Source organism: Condylura cristata, unplaced genomic scaffold (genome assembly GCF_000260355.1).
Source record: "Condylura cristata isolate star-nosed mole 26May11 unplaced genomic scaffold, ConCri1.0 scaffold00017, whole genome shotgun sequence".
Classification (NCBI taxonomy): Eukaryota; Metazoa; Chordata; class Mammalia; order Eulipotyphla; family Talpidae; genus Condylura; species Condylura cristata.
Window position 1 is genome coordinate 33022794 of NW_004567118.1, and position 21350 is coordinate 33044143.

Below are 21350 nucleotides of genomic sequence, written 5' to 3' on the forward strand. Positions count from 1 at the left end.
TGGCAGGGCTGTGCCGAAGATGTTGGAGGCAAAGGTGTGCTAAGCCCCAGACCTAGGTAGGTAGGTCGCTTAGGCAACTCGTTACTGGCTTGGTGGCTGAAATAAGGAAGTGGAATCTTTGGGAAACCTTTGTGGATACCTAAGGAGAATATTTGACATATTCTTAGATGCCCTCTGGACGGGAAGCATAAGGGGGGAAGAAATTAATTCCGTGGCACGAGCAGGGTTAGGGATGGGACATTCCCCTGAATTCAAAGAACTGGCCTCAGCTCCTTCTTAACCAATCTGGCTTCAGGCACCCCAGCCTAGCCCTCAGTTTCTAGACTGATCACTTCAAAAATGAGTGGGGCTTCCTTTCTAGCAACTAGCTCTGCACAGAGGCAGAGAAAGCAGAAGGCAGCGGACAGAGAAACAGACACTGCAGGTCCTATACTGTGTTGTCACCTCTAAGGTCCACTGAGGAGGAGACACGACTGCTTACAGCCCCAGCGCCAAGAATTCTGGACCTCACGCTAAAGCGCTGGGCGGTGCCTACTGCAGCCCTGAGGACTGTGGGAAACTGCCTTCGGCCTCTGTCCATGGTGACCACAACCCCTCGTGGGGCCCACAGACTCATCCACATGACCTGTCCAACCCCACCCCTGTCCAGGAAGGACCTGGCACCTCTGCCCTGCCCCACTTAGGTCAGGGGCCAGAGGGACAGGGGCCAGAGGCTGGTCTTCCCAGCCAGCAGGAGAGAAAGAGGCAGTCTTGGATTTGCCAGCATGACCCGCGGGAGTGAAACTCAGGCTGAGGGTGCCACTCAGGGTTTCCGAGAGACAGCCTGAAAAGCAAAGCTCCCTACTGCTGGGTCTTCCCTCTCGGTGCGAAGCCCTCTCCTTACAGACTCAACAAGGAGCCCACAGCCCCCTGCTCTTGCACTGTCTCCTCTCCTCTCCAGCACCTCCTACCTCTCTCCCTGACCTGCCTCCTCCTAGGAGGAGCCTCCCGTCACAAGTCCCATAATGCCAACACTGCGGTGGGAGCCCCTGCGATGGGTGGCAGGTGGGCCCAGGGGGAGGTGGGGGTGGGACGGGCAGGGAGGGGGGCGGGATAAAAACCTTTCATCGGATTGGGAGCTGTGAGGTTCCGCGAGCAGATCATTGAGAGCATCGCGTGCAGCTTATCCTCCTCTTCCTCATCATCGTCCACCGAGGCCGTGCGGCTGGCCGCTAGGTGGTGGTAGTTAATAGTGACTGCTCAAAGAGAACAGCGAGAGAGGCAGAGGCATGAGGACCCTGGTCCCCAGACTCCCTCCTGGGGGGCGGAATAGAGTCTGGGTCAGCTTGAGCCTGCAGGGCCTGAAGAGGGAGGTGGGGAACCTGAGTGGTCTTTGATGGCTCATTTGGCAAGGGAGGTTTTTCCCACTGAGCACCATTCCCCGATGTGTTTGGGGGAGTAAGGAAGGCGGTGGGGGCAGTCAGAGCCACCGAGCCCTGCTATCAGGAGGTCCCCTCTAGGAAGAACAAAGCGAGAGAACCACCAGGGGGCCCTGCGTGTGGCCCCCAAGGCTGGGCACAACTGCTGGCAGATGATCCTGACCGCTCTTCAGCTGGACCAAATCGGAAGGTTACTCCGAATCCCTGAGGCAGACTATAAATCCAGCCTTCTCCAAGTGTTTTCCCAGAGCTGCTCTTGAGGAGCCTGAGTCGCCCGCCAGGTGTGAGCTCCTCGGTGCTCCGGCTGGCCCTCTGGGGAAGTCGCTCTACGTGAAATGACCAGAACTGGGAAACACCAAGGTTTGAGGAGCGGAAGTGCAGACTGAATAGTCAAAGCCGAGCAACAGCCTGAGAGTAAATGCCAGGTTTGCGAATGCATTCTGACGAAAGGTGTGTCTCCTAACCAGGCACGTCTGGGAGGAAACGGGGCTCCCCTCTCCCATGGCTCCTCGAAGCTGCCGCACCTACTTGTGTTGTGGTTAAGTGTCTGCCCTCTAGGGACTCTGTCTGTTAACACAGACACAACTTGATGACAACTTACTGGCACAAGTTTGGAAATTTAAGGAGCAGGAGGCCTAGCGGGCAGTGAATGCTCTGGGCTGGCCAGTTCCCTGGTCTTACCCCCAGGTCAGCAAGTCTGACCCAGAGCAAACCATGAGTAGGTGGCAACAGCACAATGACCACTCGGGGAACTCTGGTGTTGGCAGATACCTAGACAGGCCCTTGGTCTGGAGATGTGAGTTCGGGGGGCAGGACATGAGTCCAAAACCACGTTTCAGTCCCAGATCCCCCAAATCCCCGGCTGCTCCAAGTCTCATCCTCCAGCCAAAGCTCCTCTCAGTAGCTGGGATGCGCTACTGTAGGAGTCACAGGACATCAAAAAAGCAGCCCTTGAGCACACACCTATGCTGCCTATGAAGGGCGGAGGGAGACCAGGGAGAGTCCCCACTTTCTAGCTCTAGTCTCCCCACTTTATGTTCCTGACGAGGGGCATGAAAGAATGACTGAGAGAGAATACCGGGATGCTGGGCCTGTGGAGCCAAGAGCCTCGGGGTGACGAGGCAGGGGAAGAGGCTGGGTGGGAGAACAACTTTTCAGAAGGAGGATCTCTGGGAAAGAGGTCCAGTGTAAGTAATGACCCTCTCGTCTTAAGCTGGCCTGCTCAGCAGACCTGCCTGCCTCCCCTCCTGGGGGACACGGTGCTCCCCCACCTCCCTGCATGCCTTTTTCTCCTCCTCCATGAACAAAGTTCTGGACACTCACTGTGCTCATGCCTGTGGCCGGGATAAATGATCCGGAACACGTAGTCTGTGGCCCGCCCCATGCCCATGTCTTCCACGTCTACTGACCACATGCTGCTGCGCTTCCGGAGCTTGGGGAACACCTTCCCCTGTGGAGGGAGGAGGTGGTCAGCTAGAGAAGGCAGAGTCTGGTCCAGGGTCCCACCCAAGGCCACTCTTAAAAACCTCAAGTAGGAGAAAGAAGGGAGGTGGCAGAAAAACCCCTCACACACACATCTGTCCACCCAGAGCCACCCAAGCCCTGTGGTACCTTTCCCTGCTGGGTCCAGAGTGGGGGATCGAGCTGTCCTCGAGGCAGAAGCCCATTCTCCAGGCAGGACAGGAAGGACAGGAGGTGTCCTCCTTGGGGGAAGTGCAGCGGCGGCCTCTGGATACCATCCTGGCTCACCAGCACAAGCGTGCCACCGCTCTCTGGGGGTGAACATGGTCGAGAAAGGCTGGGGTTGCCCTGAGATCCCCCGCACCCCTGCAGCCCAGTCAGCCAGGCACTGCCCAGGCTGTGTAGGAGGACAGTGGGGTCCAAGCGTGGAGGTCAGCCAGGCACTGCCCAAGCTGAGTAGAGGTCAGTGGGGTCCGAGCGAGACAACAGGAGGAAGACAAATGTCTGGTGGGACATGCACTGTGCACAGCTGGAAGAAGGCAGCCTCCCCCTTCCCTCCCGTGCTCAGGGCGAGGGAGGCTCACTTTGCTGGTGGCAGTGGATGCAGACGATCTGGCTGAAGGGCACAACCAGAGCATAGTCCCAGTAAACACTGGAAAGGAACCAGAGCAGGTATCACGCTATCCCAAGAGCAGACACCCTGCCTTCCTCATTTCCCAGCCCTAATACCCACAACACTGCCCTGAAGCCAGGAAGGCTGTGGCCAAGACATGACCCCTGCCAGCCAAGTCCCTCTGGACTTGTGCTGTCTCATGGCACAGAGCCTGGCAGTCTCAGCTGCCTGGAGGTTGGCTCAGACACACCTCTTCATGTCCAGGCCTGGCTCAATCGCAGACAGTTGGGACTCTCTCCAGGTAGCCTCTTCCTTCAATTCTTGGCATTTGGGTAAGGAGTGAGGCCTGCCTCCTGCACCAAGCTGGGTCTCCCTACCACCCTGCTGGGGGCAAGCCCCCACTGCCCTCCCTGGGTCCCCGAAAGTGAGTTCCGAAGCCCCCACCTCTTTTCCAGCTCAGAGTCACCCAGAGTCCCATTCATGAGCTGGTTGGGGGTCCACTTCAAAGTCAGGCTGTCTGCAGACTGGTGAAGGGAGAGGTAGCCAGGGACGGCCTCCATGTCTTCCTTCTATACAGAAGACACACGCCAAAAGTCGCAGATGGCCAGGAACCATGAGGCACCTGGGGGAACCCGAGGACGGTAAGCTCCGGGGGGAGCAGAGAGCCCAGCTAGACCAGCAACAGGGGCCCGGACTGTGGCTGGGTGCAGCAGACACGGGCATCTCCTTTCCCGGCTGACCTGATGTGTCGCGCCCTGTCCTCGGCTCCTGGATGTCAGCTGTATCCTGAGACAGCCACACCCAGGCTGGGCACTGGCCCTGCCTGCTGGCTACCACTGCTGCCCCCAGACTCTTGGACCTTAGCTGGCCAGAGCAAAATCCGCCTATGGCTCCCACGGGCTGGAGGCTGAGTCTGCGGCATGTGAAGCAGGGGGATGGGAGGAGAGGCCCATCTCCCCCCTCTTTCCAGTCAAACGCAGGGAAAGGGGTGAAAGTGGCTGCAAGGTTACAGCCCTGGGGCTTGCAGAAGACAGAGGAATGGGCTTTCCTACCGGCTGCACCAGCACGTTGTTCTTGCCGTAGAGCAGGCGTGTCCTGGAGTTCTGGTGCAGGGACTCCACGTAGTCCCGGGCGCAGGCGGCCAGTCTGTCCTCCGACGAGCTGCCGCTCGAGTGCCGCTTCCGGATCTGCGCGAAAGGCACGGCTCAGCCCACAGCCTGGTCAGTCTCGGTCGGTCTCCGTGGTGAGAACGCTAGGTTTCCACGCAGGACCGCTAGCTGACCTTAGGGGTCCGCGCATCCACCCACGCCGCTCCCCGCCGCAGACAGCTGTGTGCCTCTGGCGTTTACATAAGAGCCAGAGTAGGGAACGGCTCTACTGGGGGCCCCTGCCATGGGGTGTTGCCAAGACCCAGGCTTTGTCTACAAGAAGGACAGAGGCGATCGCTCCCCATCCCCCACCTCTGACCCATGGGCATGGCCTGGATGAGCCTGAGGGTTGGGGAGAGGGATACCTACTCCTAGGGCCGGGCGCTTTGCAGGGGAGTCCTGGCGATGAGGGGGGCCCCGGATACGGTGCCGCTGGACCAGCTCCTCAGCAGAAGGGTCAGTCCAGCAGTGGTCAGCTGTCTTGAGCTTGGTATACTCCAAGGCACAGGGTCCCACTGTGGAGACGGAGACAGCCAGCTCAGATGGTGCCCCTCAGCGTGGCCCTACTGTGCCCACCAGCCCAGCAGGCCTCTCCGCTCTGACTCACCTAGAAGAGATGCCAAGATGGGGCCAAACACAGGGTCTGCCAATAACGCCTCCTTCTCGTAGTACTTGCTGCCGGGGGAAGAGACAGACAGGTGACTCTAGAGCTCCCAAACTTGCTCCAGGGCGGTCAAGCCCACCAAGTGGGATCAGCACACAGAAACCAAATGCACGCCAGTCACAGAGGAGCAACGCGAGCTGTGTGGGATGCCTGGAGTAGCCTGCACTCTGGAGTGCTCTGGGCGGCCACGATGGTATGGACAGTCTCGCGTGATGTGGCTGGGGCGGCCTGGGGGGTGGGTGGTCACCTGCAGTTCTCCACCAGGTACTGCACGACCCTGTCCAACACTTTCTCGATGAGCGCTGTTCGTACCCATAAGTGTTTCAAGGCCTGTGGGCTGAGGGCTGGGGCCCTGCTGCTGGCAGAGCCCTGTCTCCTCAGCACCTCCTGGTTGCCCCCAGAGGTTTTCCTGCAAAGAAGAAAAGGGCTTCAGGGGCTAGGGCCTAGACAGGTGGCACTGGGAGCAGGTTTGGTGCTACAAGGCAGAACCCAGAGAACTGACCAGGAAGGACAGTGAAGACAAGGGGAAGGGTGTGTTCCCAAAAGGGGCAACCCAGCCCTTAAGCTGCTCCCTCATCTAAAAGGCCCTGGAAGCAAGGAGCCCCGGAAGTCAACCTGCAAGTAGCAAATGCTAAGAGAACAGAGCAGAGGGAACGAGGGAGGGGCTGGTCCAGGGCTCACCTGCTCTCTGCTTGCTGCTGCAACTCCTGTACCTTGTGGCAAATCTCCCCAGTCACTGGGCATGTCTTCCCCACCTTGGTGAACAGGGCTGCCATCTTGTCACTGCGCAGGAAACCGGCGGCCCGGCGTCTCAGCTGATGCAGGAGACAAGCCTCCACTGCACCTGGGCAAGAGGGCACCAGCGTCTTAGCCAGGCAAGAGGGCTCTGACCCAGGTGCTCTCACGCAGGGAGAAACACCCAGGCCTCGTGCCAGAATGCTCCCTCCCTATCCTCTGCTCCTGTAGAAGGTGGACTGGTGGGGGCTCTGACATGCCAGCGAGCCCCCCGCCCGCTCCCTGCGGTATGCACGTGCCCCCTGGATGCAGCATCAGCCCGGGGGTGTGCAGACCAGCGCTGCCATGAGAGACTCTGTCCCGGTGGCAGCAGAGGCCTGGACAGCCCCTGCAGGATGGGAGCGCAGGGAGCATGCAGTCCTCATGGAGAGCGGTGGCGATGTGGTTGCTAAGGAGCGGGGCTCTGGAGAGTGAGCTAAAATATTGATGAAGTCAACTGCAGGGATCGGACTAGACAATCGCTCCTGAATTATGGATGAGTCTAGAAGCCAAAGTTAAGAGATTTCAATTTTCCATGCTGGGGAGCCTTCATTCATGTTTTGAGGAACCAGGTTGATGACCTCTGGATCCTGCTGACCGCACAGTTGCTGCAGGACACTGTGGGGCTTGGTGGGGAGGATGGTTAGTGGCCCTGGGCCTGCACAGACTAAAAGTATTAGTGTGCACAGTGGGGTGAAAGGCGTTCGGCCCTGACTGAGGTCATACAGACCTGTTTGCAAAGGCCCAGGAAAGGCCTAGAAAGGGGAAAGGTTTTGATCATGTCCATAAAGTGGCAGAGCAGGGACTAGACTCTAGGGGCCCAATCCCAGCCCAAGCCCCTTTCACCTCTTCCAGGTGACTTGGGGGTGGGGAGATTAGGAGGAGGTGTACCCATCATTTCACAAGTGTTTTTCACCAGGGAGTCAGAAAGAACAGGGTGGGGCTTCTGTGGTCACCTGTGATCTCTGGGAAACTGCAGGTGATTGAATGCTCTGAGCCTCCGTTTTATCATCTGCGAAATACCGAATATTAACTGGGACTGGTATGAAATGTTACTAGAGATAAAGTACTTGAGGTCCTCACTTCACAGTGTTGGTAAATTCTTAGGAACTGCAATTTTAAGCAAAATGAGGTATAACCAAAACCAGTTCTCAAATGTTTTTGTTTAACGTGGGGATTGTTTTTTTCTCATCATGAAATGATCTTGAACAAAATGATCACTCAAAGACCTGCTGAACACAAAGGGTACAGAGTCTGGCATACAAGACACCCCCACCCATGTTTCCTTTTTTGTGGGGATCCTATCTGACAACAATAAGGGACAGGATTTCTCTTCTGGCAGGAGGAAGAGAGGACACATTAGGGGAGGATCACAGACTGCTCCTCCACAGGAGGGTGGAGACGTGTTTTTGAAGCAGAGGTATGGAAGTAAGCGTATCGCATGGATGGGGGGCATGTGGGAGAATCTTTCTTAAGAAAAAGTGTTCAGATTCCGTTCCATGGCAGTTCTCTTGGGTCCTGGAGGGCTTGTGTGCCCCTGACGTGTCCAAGTGAGTGACCCTTTTGTCCTGGTCTCTAGGGTTTGGGGTTGCTGCAGGTACAAATCCACGCCTGTAGGAAGGCAGTCTGCATTTTCTGGGGTGCACTCCCAATCCAGAATGAGACCGAAGCAGCACTGAACAGGCCAGAATGGCAGCAGGTGGCACCAGTCCTGCAGGGAATCATATGCCTCGGTGATGTGACTAATTGCTGGGATAATGAGTCATTAGCCTTCCCGCCTTCCCCAGGCGACGACGCAATCACAGCCAGGCTGGGAGCCTGGGGATGGCAGCAGTGGCAATCCCATCTCACTTGGCCTCACCCCATCTTCCCAGGCAGCCACTGAGCACAGGCCGTGGGGTGAGCGGAGGCATTCCTCAGCAATTACTATCCATAGAGAATATTGAAAGAAGCCCAAACATCACGCCCAGTCCCCTGCTCACCCCACACCCCTAATTTTCCTTCAGTGAAACCCAGGCAGTGTGCCAAACGATGTCTGGGCAAATAGAAATCCCTCTCAACTCTCCACTTTCCAAGCAAAGTAAACAACCCTCCAGGCCAGGTATTCTCAGCTCAGGGCCACCTCGAGTCAGTGCTGACAGACACTGGTCCTTCTCCCTTCCCACAGGGTGGTCACCCCCAGAGAATCAGCAGCACGTGCAATGAAAGATGTTATTGGGTACAGCATGCTGAGAAAAGAATGAGGAGGAGAAACATACAACAACACTAACTAATAATTACTCCTAAGAGGGTCTTTGAGCTTCTGGATCTTTCCAAGACCTCTAGAATCAGATGCAAAATTGTTGGTGTGCTCTGGCATGCATAGGTGAATGTTTGCTTTGTCTTCAAACTAGATACAGGTTCATCACTTTCAGCTTCTTAAAAGGGGTGTCTGATTCCATAAGGTTTAAGAACCTTTGCTCCAGTGTGTTGAACAGAGACAGAGACAGTCCCACTGATAGAAACTCAGGAGCGGTAAAGAAGACTCTGCCCACAGCCCTGCCCTCCAACAGACAGTGAGCCACTCAGACCTACAGCGCTCAGACCTGCAGCAACCTGCAGCAACCACCTAGACCCAAGCTTGCTCCCCAGGGGGCCAATCACAGACTATCAACACCGTTTCCCCAGACACAGGTCCACCAGAGCCGGTGGGGATGTCCTCCTGTCCTCCTCTGCTGACTGAAGGCCAAGAGCACCGTGCTGGGGAGCTCGAGGGCCTCTCTCCTTTTCCTGCTTCATCTACGGAGTGGAGAGTGTGGCAGAAGACCCGCCATGGCCAAAGCACTCAGTGGAGCCCAGCCCTTTTCTAACAGCTGTCGGGGCCCTTTCCTCCTCTAACCCACTTTGAGGGTTTCAGGATTCCCTTGCCCCATGGGAACTGGCACCACCAACATCTGCTCTGAGTGCATGAGAACAGAATGACCATCCAACCCATGTACTTATTTCATCATGGTGTGATGCCAGAGATTCTCTCTAAACTGGGGGTCAATCAAAACTCACAAAGCCCAGAGAGCCTGGGTCTGTCAATGGGCAGCTACTCCTTCATCAGCTCCCTCAGCAAATAAGGCCTTCAGATCAGCTTGGTTCCCCACCCCCCAGGCACTTCTGGGCTTTGCAACGGCCACAGGTGGTCTGAGTTGGGCAGAGACTAGAGAAACAAGTCAGTGGGCTAAGATAAGCTAAGATGTCACAGGGCCCCACAAGAACAGACTAAAGCAATGGCTATTCAGGGAATACAGCAGTGATTGAGAAGGATCTTCCCTCAGCCCAGGGGCACCTCAGAAGCAGTCCAGCTCTCTGTGGCACGGCCAATAAAGCCGAGTCAGCAACCAAGAGTCCTGGACCAGCCCAGTCTGGTAAAAGGCCTTCATGGGAGCAGGCCGGATTGGCAGAGGCACAGGGCCACAGGGTCCAGATAACAGATCCGGTCATAAAGCCCCGAGAGGTTGAAAGGAGTCAGGTACGGTGGGTGCCCCTCCCCTGTAGTTGCCATAGAGAACCCATGTGAGGGAGGTGCCGAGTGGAGCAGCCAGTCACAGGTGGCACATTTTGATCCTGGAGTTTTGAGGACACGACTGAGTAGATGTTTGAAAGCTGACTGCCTTGGATAGACAGACAGGAGAGGACCAGCTGCCCTGGGGAAAGGGAGGGATGGGAAGCCTCTTTTTAGGGAAATGTTCAAGGAAACGCCTGTGCCAGTAAAGAAAGTCAGTTTCGGCTGCCTCGGGTGAGGTGAAGACTGACGCCACCTGCCACGTCCTGCCTACTTTTCTGGTGAGCTCGTTCCACCAGGGATTGTAATGGCTGCCTCCACTCAGAACAGGCATTTCTATGGTAACCAGGAGGCATTTTTACTGAGTTTACATTTGCTCTTAGTGACGCTGGCTGGCCGCATCAGTTTTGGGGGACACTTGGTCTTGCTTAACACCCTAAAACAAGAAAAAAAGTCTCCCATCCAGATTTTCACTGAGAAGGAAAAAAACACTGTTCTAGTACTCTGGAACCAAGCAGGTGAGGGAAATGAAATCCATACCACATATACCTAGTCCTCCTTGCCCAAGGGGAGGAGGGCTAGGCATTTGCATGCCCGCCCTCACAGTGGCTTCCCAGCGAAGCTTGTTAGTACAGGCCTGACTCAGCTCAGCACGGGACCCACTGTCCCCAGAGTAGCTTCAGGCCCCAGCAGTCTACCCTTGGGTGATCTGAGATATGACTCTATTAGGGCCAAGTCCTGGCTTCCGACCACCAGGCTCCACTCCTGGGTAGCCCTCACCTAGGTAGCACAGGCCTCGGGGCAACACAGTTGTGGATTCAAATCCTGACTCCTTTCCTTACTAGTCACTTGACTTGGCGCAAACCACTACATCTCCCTGCGCTTCAGCTGCAATTACGATAAAGAACAGGTTTCGGCCCTCCCTGGTGGCGCAGCGGGTTAAAGCACAGCACTAAGAAGCTAAAGCGACTTCCGCAGGGGTTGATTCCCGCCTGCCCCGGAGGTGACCACATGGTGCTGCAGACCTCTCCTGATCTGCCCGCTGCTCCCCTCAGCGGTGTACTTCATCCATCTGCCTGTTCTGCTCCCCATTGTGTCTCAGGTGAATCCTCTCACCCTCCGCATCTCTGGCCTGTACCCCAGTTCTGTATGAATAAATAAATAAATCTTTAAAAAATAAAGAAAAAGAAAAAGAACAGGTTTCACCTCAGTGGGTGCTGAGTGACTGCAAGTGATACTGTACCCAGGGCTGCAAAATGTGCCCCATGGGGCCCACCCTGGTGGCACAGGGGTTAAGTCTCAGCACTATGAAGCTATCCACTGCCATTGCACAGAAGCTCAATTCCCCTGCAGGGAGCTGACCCACATGACATAGCAGACATCTCTTGTCTCACCTGCTACTCCCCTTAGCAGTGTATTTCAGTAGATTCACCTGTTCTGCAACCCACTCTGTCTCTGGTGAATCCTCTCATCTCCTGCACCTCTGGCCTGTACCCCAGTTATTATATGCATAAATAAATAAATCTTTGAAAAATAAATAAAAGGTTTTTTAAAGATTTATTTATTTATGCATAAGGAGCTGGGGTACAGGCCAGAGGTGCAGAGGTGGTGAGAGGATTCACCAGAGTGGGAAGCAGAACAGGCAAATTGACAAAGTACACTGCTGAGGGGAGCAGCAGGTGGGACAGGAGAGGTCTGGGTCACCTCCCTGGCCAGGGATTGAGCTCAGGCCACAGAGGTGATAGCCCTGAGACTAAACCCCTACGCCATCCCTAAAAGGACAGTTTTATTAGGGAAAGGTTTGGCACCTGCATAGTCACAGGTGGGCAGAGATACTGCTGCTGCTTTGCAAAGAGAAAAGGTCTGTAATAATAATAAATAAAAGATAGTTGCTCCCCCTTGTATAAAATTTCTCAAGAAAGTTATCTACGCTAGCTGTTGCAATCTCTTCCTCCTCCATATCCTCCTCTTTTTCAGCTCACTTTATTATGGAAAATTCCAAACATATACAAAAGTCAAGGGGATGATACTTTAACAAAGTCCCACAATACTCATCACCCAACTCACACAACAATCAAGTCACGACTAACCATGTTACAGATATACAACCTGCAGCCACTTTTCTGTTTATCCCTTGGTTATTTTGAAGCAAATTTTTTTTTAAAGATTTATTTATTTGTTCATACATATAGAGCTGGGGTACAGGCCAGAGATGCGGAGGGTGAGAGGATTCACCAGAGACAGAGTGGGGAGCAGAACAGGCAGATCAACGAAGTACACTGCTGAGGGGAGCAGCGGGCGGGTCAGGAGAGGTCTGCCGCGCCATGTGGGTCACCTCCGGGGCTGGCGGGGATCGAACTCATGCAGAAGTGGCTTAAGCTTCTCATTGCTGTGCTTTAACCCGCTGCGCCACCAGGGAGGGCCCTTGAAGCAAATTTTTAACATCGTATATTTTTTTACCTATAAATATTTTAGTATTATGTGTCTCAAAAAGATAACTTATTTTTCCTTTTTAAAATTTTTTACTTTTTTGTGCTTTTTATCTTACAGATGACTTTTTTTTATTTAAAAGATTGATTTATTTATGCATACAGAACGGAGGTACAGGCACAGCTGCAGGGGCGGTGAGAGGCTTCACCAGAGAGAGTTCCGCTGCGCCATGTGGGTCACCCCTCCACCCCACACAGGATCGAACTTGACCTGAAGTGGCTGCTTCACAGTGCTGTGCTTTAGCCCAATGCACCACCAGGGAGGGCCCTGGAGAATGTTCTAAGAGGCTTTATGAGGAAGGTTGTAAGATCAATTTCAAGAATAAAGCAAAATGTTATATGTGGTGATGATGAAAAGCAACATTTATGGAGTACCTCCTGCCTATCTGGCCCATGCTGTGTGCTTCCTCCAACCCCCCTTCATCCTCACATCAACCTCCCAGAGTAGGTTCCGCGGGTTGCAAAGAATTGGCCATGGTCCCATGCCTAGTGACACTGTCAGGTTGTGAAATCAAGTCCATCGGACTCCAGAGCCTCAGCCATAGCCCACTATCACATGCCCTTAATCCTGTCCCAAGACAGGGCAAGGGGAGCCAGTTCGCCAGAAGGCAGGCCTTCCCCTAGATTATTGCAGATGGAAAAGAAATCAGACATTCTGAGCATCAGCTGTTAAGTCAGAGCAGGTGGGAAGAGAAGGAATTCCTTTCACTGAAGAGACAGATTATAAACTGCCTGGAGTCTGAATCTCAGAATGTGCTAAAAGATCTCTGGAGGCAATATCCCAGGTGGGATACAATCCTTCCACACCACCTGCCTCTAGCCCAGCACCTATCCTCTCATTAGCATCTCCTTGCCATTCCCCAGAGAAGCCTAGAGCAACCAAGCTTCCCAGCTAATGAAAGCTGCTTAGCAACAAGGAGCAGGTTCATAAAGCCTTGATGTTGTTCCCACACCAGACTCCACCCCCACTCCCTCCCTTTACAGCTCATCCTCAGCCAGAAGCAACCCTCAGGTTAACCCATCTGCAAAGGAGGGAGGGGAAGGCAGGCAAAGAGCCTGGTGACCAACAGGCGGGGCTGGCCAGGTCGGGTTTGGACTCTGCCTACCCCCATACTTGGGTTGTGGGGAAGAGACAGTTATGACCCTGAGAAACTGCTCTGCCAGACGAGGAACCTCTGCAGGGCTTGTAAATCAGCTCGCCCCACCCAAGGTTACAACCCAACCTGGATGACCAATCAGAATAAACAGAAATACTGTTTATGACACTCCCACACCTGAAGGGAGGCAGGCTCTGAGGAAAGATGGCGTCTCCGGGGATCTCAAATACTGTGCCTGTTTGTACACATAAATAACTATATCACAGGCAGAGTTCACAGGTGAAACTTCGGATAATTTGCTATTTAACCGTGACCTGAGTTTCCCGTCAGCAAGTATTACAAGCGCTTTCCATCCTGGGGAAGGGGTGGAAAGAAATACAGCAGCATACACCAGTGGGTTTAAGAAGCCACATGGGAAACAGAAAACACTGATTTGATCCAACAGTAAGTCTTTTGTTTTTTTTTAAGATTTCTTTATTTATGCATACAAGAACTGGGGCACAGGCCAGAGGTGTGGGAGGTAAGAGGGTTCACCTGAGACAGAGTAAGGTGCAGAACAAGAGGACTGACTGAAATACACTGCTGAGGGGAGCAGCGGGCAGTCAGGAGAGGTCTGCTGTGCCAAGTGGTTCTCCTCCCTGGCTGGGGATCAAACTTGTGCTGCAGTGTCTGCTAATAGCTTCATAGTGCTCAGCTTTAACCTGCTGTACCACCAGGGAGGGCCCCTCAACAGTAAGTCTTTATTAAAAGTCCCAAAGGCCATATTGTGGAGCAAACTTGACATGGATTTGTTTATTTATTTGTTTGTTTGTTTATAGAAGAACTAGGGTGTAGGCCAGAAGTACAAGGGTGAGAGGATTCACCAGAGACAGAGTGGAGAGCAGAATAGGTGGATCTACTGAAATACACTGCTGAGGGGAGCAGCGGGTGAAAGAGACGAGGTCTGATGTGCCATGTGGGCCAGTTCCTAGTGGGGGATGGAACTTACGTTGCAGTAGCTGATTGATAGCACTGTCTTTAATCCCTGCACCACCAGTGAGGCCCTGAACATGGATTTTTAAGATAAAAAGAAGACAACAAAAATACCTTTCCCAAAGTGATAGATTTGGGCCTATTCTCCAAGCGCCCCCTGTCTTGTCAGTACGAGGGGGAGTCACACAGATTGGGTCCTGTAACCTAGGGGCAGATGGCGCTGTCTCTGGCAGGAGAATAGCACTCCCTCCCTGCCAGCGGGGTGTTGCCAGCAAAGCTTCTTCACAAGGTTCTCCCTGCAAGCGCCTGATCAGCATCTGGACAGAGAGCTTTAGGAATAACTTCAGCAACACACAACAGGCAGAGACTGGTGCATCTTTCTTCTTTTACCCATGGTCATGGATTCCATTTCCAAGGCTCTTCTGGACGTTTCTACTTTTGGTTGCACTGTCTCTATTCAAAGAAAGCTCAGAGAGGCTTATCTTGCCCAGGCCCTGCCCTCCTCAGTCACCCCGGCTCGCCTCTGCCTAGCAGAGGAATCAGGGTAGAGAGGAGGGACCTAGGACCCCCACGCTCCCCAGAATTCTAGGGAATGTGCTCACTCCTTGGTCAAGCCAGTCTCTATAGCCTTTCACTCTGCTCCCACCTCTCAGTACTTTCCCTGTATTCCCATTTTTCTCCCAGAATAAAGCAGAATTCTGGACACGACTAGGACAACAGCAAAGCCCAGTACCAGATCTGCTTGAGACTAAAAATGCATCTCAGCATTTTTCTAGGGGATGAAGGAGACTGTCATGTCAGAGTCTCCAAAAAGCCAGAGGGGTGGAGTGGAGTTTTCCATCAATACAACCCCCCTTCCCCAGCCCGCCAGAATCCCTGATTATGGTTCTACTCTGTAATAATGTAAAAGGCTCACAGGCAGGAAAACAAAGGTTGATAATCACTGCTTCGAACCAACCTTACTTTGAGCCCAAATTGGGATTTAACTCACTGCTCAACACCAGTTTTGACAAGTACGAGGATTCCTTTTTCTGTGGGTGTCAGATACCCCAGTGTGCCCTTGCTGTGTACTGCTGACAGCCCCTCCTGCTGGTCCCTCAGTGAGTGACTGCACCACAGGCCAAGGCAGAGGCAGCAAACGGGTAAAGCCTTGCAGGTGCCTTGTGTTAGGCCCACACAATTTTTTATTTTTGTTAATGGAAATTGTTACCAGTATTTACAAAATGGGAACTTAAGGGGTCTCCCTGATGGCGCACGTAGTTGAAGTTAAGCACTGTGAAGCTATCTGCAGCCACTGCTGCACAGAGTTCGATCCCTGGCCGGGAGCTGACCCACATGGCTCAGCAGACCTCTCCTGTCTCGCCCGCTGCTCCCCTCAGCTTCAGTAGATCTGCCTGTTCTGCTCCCCACTCTGTCTCTGGTGAGGCCTCTCATCCCCTGCACCTCTGGCCTGTACTTCAGTTCTTGTATGCATACATAAATAAATCTTAAAGAAAAAAATTTGTTTTAAAAAATAAAATTAAAAATTGGGAACTTTAATTAAAAAAAAAAAAGACTTCTACCTCCTCTTAGAATAAACAAAGACCATTGCGAGGCTGGGTTAGCTTTCCTCCAGGGCCTGAGTAACAACCGTCCTTTTCAAATAGGGCAAGTGCTACTCCGTTCACCTCGGTCCCTACCCCCGCGGCTCTCTCATACCGAGGCAGTATCTGTGTGGACCTTTCATCTGACCCTGTGGGCCTTTAAGTTTGCGCTTTTTATATTTTAAAGATTTATTTATTTATGCTGACAGAACTGGGGTACAGGCCAGAGGTGTGGTGGGTGAGAGATTCACCAGAGACAGATTGGGAAGCAGAACAGGCAGATTGACAAGGTACACTGCTGAGGGGAGCGGTGGACAAGACAGGAGAGGTCTGGCCATGTGGGTCAGCTCCCTGGCCAGGGATGGAAGTATCCTGCAGTAGCTTCAGAGAGCTTCATAATGTGATGCTTTAACCCGTTGCACCACCAGGGAGAGCCCTAAGTTTGCACTTCTGGCCAAAATCATCTCCTAAGAGCCAGTATTCCAGGGCTCCTCGTGCTTCTGGAGTGACTTTGGAATGCAGGAGACTTGGACTTATTTCACTGATCCTTGCTCCGATTCAGCAGCTGAGTCGGGCTGAAAGCATAAGACTCATTCTTTTAAGTGTGATATCCCTGCTTGCTGGAAAGAGCGCTGGGTTTCCAGGCAGAACACAAAGGCAAAAGCTCCACTGCTTCCTCGGGGCCCCTGTGCTGATCAGGAGAGAGCTGTCAGTTTCTTTTCACCCTAATTGGGACACCCACACATTTCTCCTTGTCTCTCCTCCCCTACTCCCCGCAGCCACCTATGCACAAGCTATCTGCAGTAGTTTAGTGTTTGCTCTGTGTGATCTGGATCAAGCCTAGCACCAAGCCATACATAATTTGGTCACCAGCAGCACCCTTCTGGTGACAATGATGGCCAATGGCTGCCACGAGGGAACAGCACAGGTGCAAAGGAGTGGCATTCTAATAGACCTCAGAACCACTCACTGTAAGGCTAGCATGCTTTCCCCTAGCCTAGGTTCTGCCTGACAGAAGAGATGAGACTGCTCCTTGTAAACCTGGGAATCAGTACATCATCTCAAACAACAGGGAGAGAGTGGGAACTTAAATACCGCAAATCTAGCTTCAGCCTCAAGATCCAAAGGAGACGGAAAGACATTTTCTGTGCTTTTGCAGTGCTAGCCATAGTCACATCATGGGTCATCTCCACCCTCTCCCAAGTTCCTCCAGGTGGGAATCAGTGATCTGTTTTAGAGGGACAAACCAAGGATGACAGGAGAAACCTGTCCAAGACCACTTAAGAAATAAGCAACAAGTCATATTCAGTATAGTAAAACAAAATGATGGTTGGTTTACACAATGAATAACAAAATAATTGAAAAAGAAGAAACAGCACCAGGATTCGCATGAATCATCGATCTGTCACGCAGGCACGGCTGACAGGCCCCTTTCCTGCTCACCCTCCCCATCTGTGTCACCTCTCTTCCTAACTATTCTCATCACAAGATACAGCTGTGGTGCATTTGACTTCTGCCTGTCTCCACAGACTGTAAGCGCCTGGGGTGGTGGCCGTCAGTGTTTATTTCTGGATGGATGGAAGAACACACTATATCACCAAAAAGAGCTCCACCCTGTATCTGCTACTTGTGTTTCTTCGCCTCAGAAATGCACAGCCTTCTATGACCTCAAACACCAATCTCAGAGGCCAGAAGAGATTGGAGATGACTCTGTCCCTTCATAAAAGGCATGAAAAGAAGGTCAAATTCCTGGAAATCTAAGAGAACTATTGTGGGCAGAGACAGGCTTGTTTATACAAAGGCAAAAGTCTTCATGTTGAGGTGAAAGTAAAGGCTTATTATGAATTTTCTCCCTTCTTATTTTTTTTTAAAGATTATTTATTCATACAAGAACTGGAGTGCAGGCCAGAGGTGTGGGGGTTGGGGTAGGAGGATTCACCAGAGACAGAGTGGGGAGCAGAACAGGCAGATTGACGAAGTACACTGCTGAGGGGAGCAGCAGGCGAGACAGGAGAGGTCTGCTGTGCCATGTGGGTCAGCTCCCTGGCTGGGGATTGAACTCATGTCATAGTGATGAGAGCACTGAGACTTAACCCTTAGGCCAGCAGGGAAGCCCCAGTGTCCTCAGTTCTAAACCATTCACCCATTCTCCCCCCAATCACTTACTCACCACACAGAGCAATGATATGGCTGCTATCTTCATGCACAAACTTCCTGGTGACAGCCTCCTCCATGATCTGCTTTACCTGTCGACAAACAGAAGCACTGTGTTGTTACAAAGGCCTCTGAGCAGAGCTCAACTCTGCCCTCCTGGTCTGGGTTCAGATACTTGTAGCACAGAGGACAGGCATGGGAGGCATGGGGTTGCAAAACTCCTTCATTTCAGACAGCTGCAAGAGATTCTGTAAACTTGCCAGTGGAGATGTTCTCCCCAGGAATAAGTGCCCTGCTGGAGAACAGGGACAGGGTGCTGTTGTTCATGTCACTGGCTAGAGAAGTGTTGCAGGCAAACACATTGTCCTTCAGGGACAGAATGTCTCCATAGATAAACAATCTGCCCCTCCTTTTCTCCCCCTTTTCTGGGGGATAGGTTCATCTAGGCCTCAGGGACATTCTGCACACAGGCCCAGCCTTCTTTGTGTCTAGGTAAAAACTTGATGTTTGGGTTTCTGTGTGGATGTAAATGCTTCCAAAAAGCTTGGAAGGTGAGGAGCCACACCTTGCTTTAAGAAAACAAAGACTCCTGAAGCATCTTTTAGCTAGTGTAAAGCGAAGGTTATATATCATAATTATACAGCATGACGATGTTTCTCAAATTGAACACACGTGTGAAACCAGCATCCAGATTAAGAAAGCAAAATCCTCATTCTGCCACCACTCCCTTCAAGGATACCCATTGTCCTGATTTCTAACATCATTTGTAAGTCTTTGTACCTTTTTGTCACTGGGTTTTTTCTGCTCTCTGATGTGATTGTTAGATTTGTCCATGTTCTGTGTAGCTATGGATTGTTTGTTCTGCATTGTGAGAACCCACCACAACTGCATAGCAGTTGAGTAGTTTCTGACATGGACCAGTTATGAATAGTGCCACTATGAACATTCTGGACATGTCTTTAAAAAAAATTTTTTTTTAATTTATGCCTGCAAGAACTGGGGTGTAGGGCCCTTCCAGGTAGCACAATGGGTTAAAGCACAGTACTATGAAGCCACTGCAGCACGAGTTCCATCCCTGGCCAGCGAGGTGACCCACATGGCGCAGCAGACCTGTCTCGCCCGTTGCTCCCCTCAGCAGTGTACTTCTCAATCTGCCTGTTCAGCTCCCCTCTCTGACTCTAGTGAAGTCTCTCTCTGCCCCTGCACCTCTGGCCTGTACCCCAGCTCTGTATGCATAAATAAAATTTTAAAACAAAAACCACCCAAGTGACATTTGTGTTAAACATGTCACAGCTCAAAGACCTGCACTCATCTGCAGTAGGCTAGTGGGGTAGATCCTGAGGTAGGAGGACTTACACATGCCGCACACACCTGCAGTCCTTGGGAGAGGCCAGCCCTGTTCACAAGTATCCCCACTTTCTCCACCACTAGGAGATGAAAAGGATGTTTCTTTTGTAATCTACACTAAGGGAGAAAGAGAACTAAGAGTTCAGAGCAAGCAACTTTTGTCAGATAACTTTTATCAGGTGACATAAGTAGTGGCATATTCTGGACATTTCTCACATTTACTTAGAATCATACTTGGAATAGTACAGTCTTCTACATACTGAAAAAAAGAATCAGGCCTCTCTGTTGGTGCAAGGGGTTAAATCTCAGCACTATCAAGCCATCATCAACCACTGTGGCATGAGTTCAATCCCAGGCCAGGGAGCTGACCCACATAGCTGGGCAGACCTCTCCTGCCTCACCCTCTGCCCCCCTCAGCAGTGTACTTCAGTCTATCCGTCGGTTCTGCTCCCCACTCTGTCTCTGGTGAATCCTCTCATACACCACCCCCCAACTGCTGGCCTACACCCCAGCTCTTGTATGCACTAATAAAAAATTTAAAAAGTTAAAAAAGAATCACTCTTCTCAAAAACCTTTCTGATCCTCCCTTAACAAGCCCAAATTTTGACACCAACATTCATGGCACATCTGTCTACAGTTTGAGTAAGGCTACTTTTTTTGCTCTTGTTTATACTGTTTCTATAAATCTCTGTCCTTAGATAGCTTGTTTCCTGAGGGTAATCGCTGAAATTTGAGATTTCTCTTTTCCTTGGTGAGATCAGGTTTGGGGTATAATGCTATTTGATAGACCCCTAAAAAGGTCTTTCTTGGCCACTTAACAGCAGTGGTATGATGTAGTTTCTCACAGCTGGAAAGGTGACAACTTCAATCACTTCTTTGCCAATCAAAGGGAATGAAAACATAGGACACAATAACCAGGCCATATGTAGTTAGTGCAAAAGAACCTTTAATCTTCCGGAATATTATGAGAACCCAGAATCACCTCCAGTCCTGAAACTCTAGGAAGGGATAAAAGAATCAGTGTGGTAAAACGTTTATAAAAATAAGATAGATATAGTGATCCCTATTTTAAATATGAAGGAAAAGTTAAGTTATTTAAGGCTACACAAAGCTAAGTTCAGACTATTCCAAGATTTATGCCTTCCCACCAGACCTTGCAGTTTCCAAGAGCGTGGAGTTATTTACCCAAAGTCACTGAGTGCCTACTGTGTGCCAGAAGTGGACAAGTCAGTCTGGCAGCTACCAGCACAAAATAGGTGGGAGGAGTTCATGCTTCGAGCCATAATCCATTCTAATTCACTGTGTGGTTTGAGCAATGGGGGTGAGTCATTCATATGGGTTCCCCCCCCCCCAATGAATCTGAAATTGGCTTTAGGGGAGGAACAAGGTAAAGACGCTAGTAGAGAAGACTCTTTTGTCCTTCTGACACAGGGGTAATCTTTTTCAAAAGGGGTAAAAAAATTCGTTTTACCATACTCACTCCCCACCCGCCAAAAAACATCCCACCAAATCCTGGCCCCTAGATAAGGAGGTGGGCGTGGAGGAAGAAGAAGTGAAGTGAGAGGTGCGGTGAACCCTTCTGAGGCCGCGACTCAATTCCCATTCGCCTAGGAACAGTACCGCAAATCGGATCCAAGCCCCGAAACCACCAGTTTAGCACCGTAGGAGGTGCGCGCCGGGCCCCGCCCCCTCCCCAGGCGGCGCGGGCAATGAATGGGCAGCTCTGCTGCTCCCAGAAATCGCCGTCACCCCTCCCCCGACCTCGGGTCTCCCAGCGCTGCTGCCGTCACAGGGCGGGGAGCTGCGGGATCATGAAGCAAACAAGCCCCAAAGCACCGGCCTAGCCCCTCAGTGGTGCTGTCCTCTAAAACCCGAAAGAGACGCTAGCGGCAGCCAGTTCAGGACCCGCCTCCGCCCGCCCCAGGCCCCGCGGGCGAGCGCCCGCACCTGCAGGTGGGCGCGGACCTTCTCTCGCCCTGGGCCGCGAGGACCCAGATGCGCACCCCCGGGGGTCCTTGCCCCGACTTTACCTCCTTTTTCACGTTCCACAGCAGTTTCTCTTTGACTGCGTCCTCCGCGCTGCCCATGGTGCGGCGGG

General features: G+C 52.1%; 1 protein-coding gene across 2 annotated transcripts in view; it reads right to left on the reverse strand.

Annotated features, from left to right (window-relative positions):
* Positions 1-21344, reverse strand: part of SGSM2 (small G protein signaling modulator 2) — a 31609-nt gene extending 10265 nt beyond the window's left edge. Inside the window, exons 1-12 of one of the 2 annotated variants that reach the window (XM_004684784.2) lie at positions 21283-21344; positions 17922-17997; positions 5986-6148; positions 5552-5713; positions 5248-5315; positions 5010-5155; positions 4545-4679; positions 3937-4061; positions 3464-3531; positions 3030-3190; positions 2742-2868; positions 1101-1235 (exon numbers count right to left, since the gene is read on the reverse strand). In XM_004684784.2, the coding sequence (XP_004684841.1) occupies positions 1101-1235; positions 2742-2868; positions 3030-3190; positions 3464-3531; positions 3937-4061; positions 4545-4679; positions 5010-5155; positions 5248-5315; positions 5552-5713; positions 5986-6148; positions 17922-17997; positions 21283-21339 (1423 nt within the window). In that variant the 5' untranslated portion in view covers positions 21340-21344. The remainder of the gene's footprint in view (positions 1-1100; positions 1236-2741; positions 2869-3029; positions 3191-3463; positions 3532-3936; positions 4062-4544; positions 4680-5009; positions 5156-5247; positions 5316-5551; positions 5714-5985; positions 6149-17921; positions 17998-21282) is intronic. The other variant, XM_004684785.2, reaches the window with a different exon arrangement.
* Positions 21345-21350: the final 6 nt, after the last annotated feature.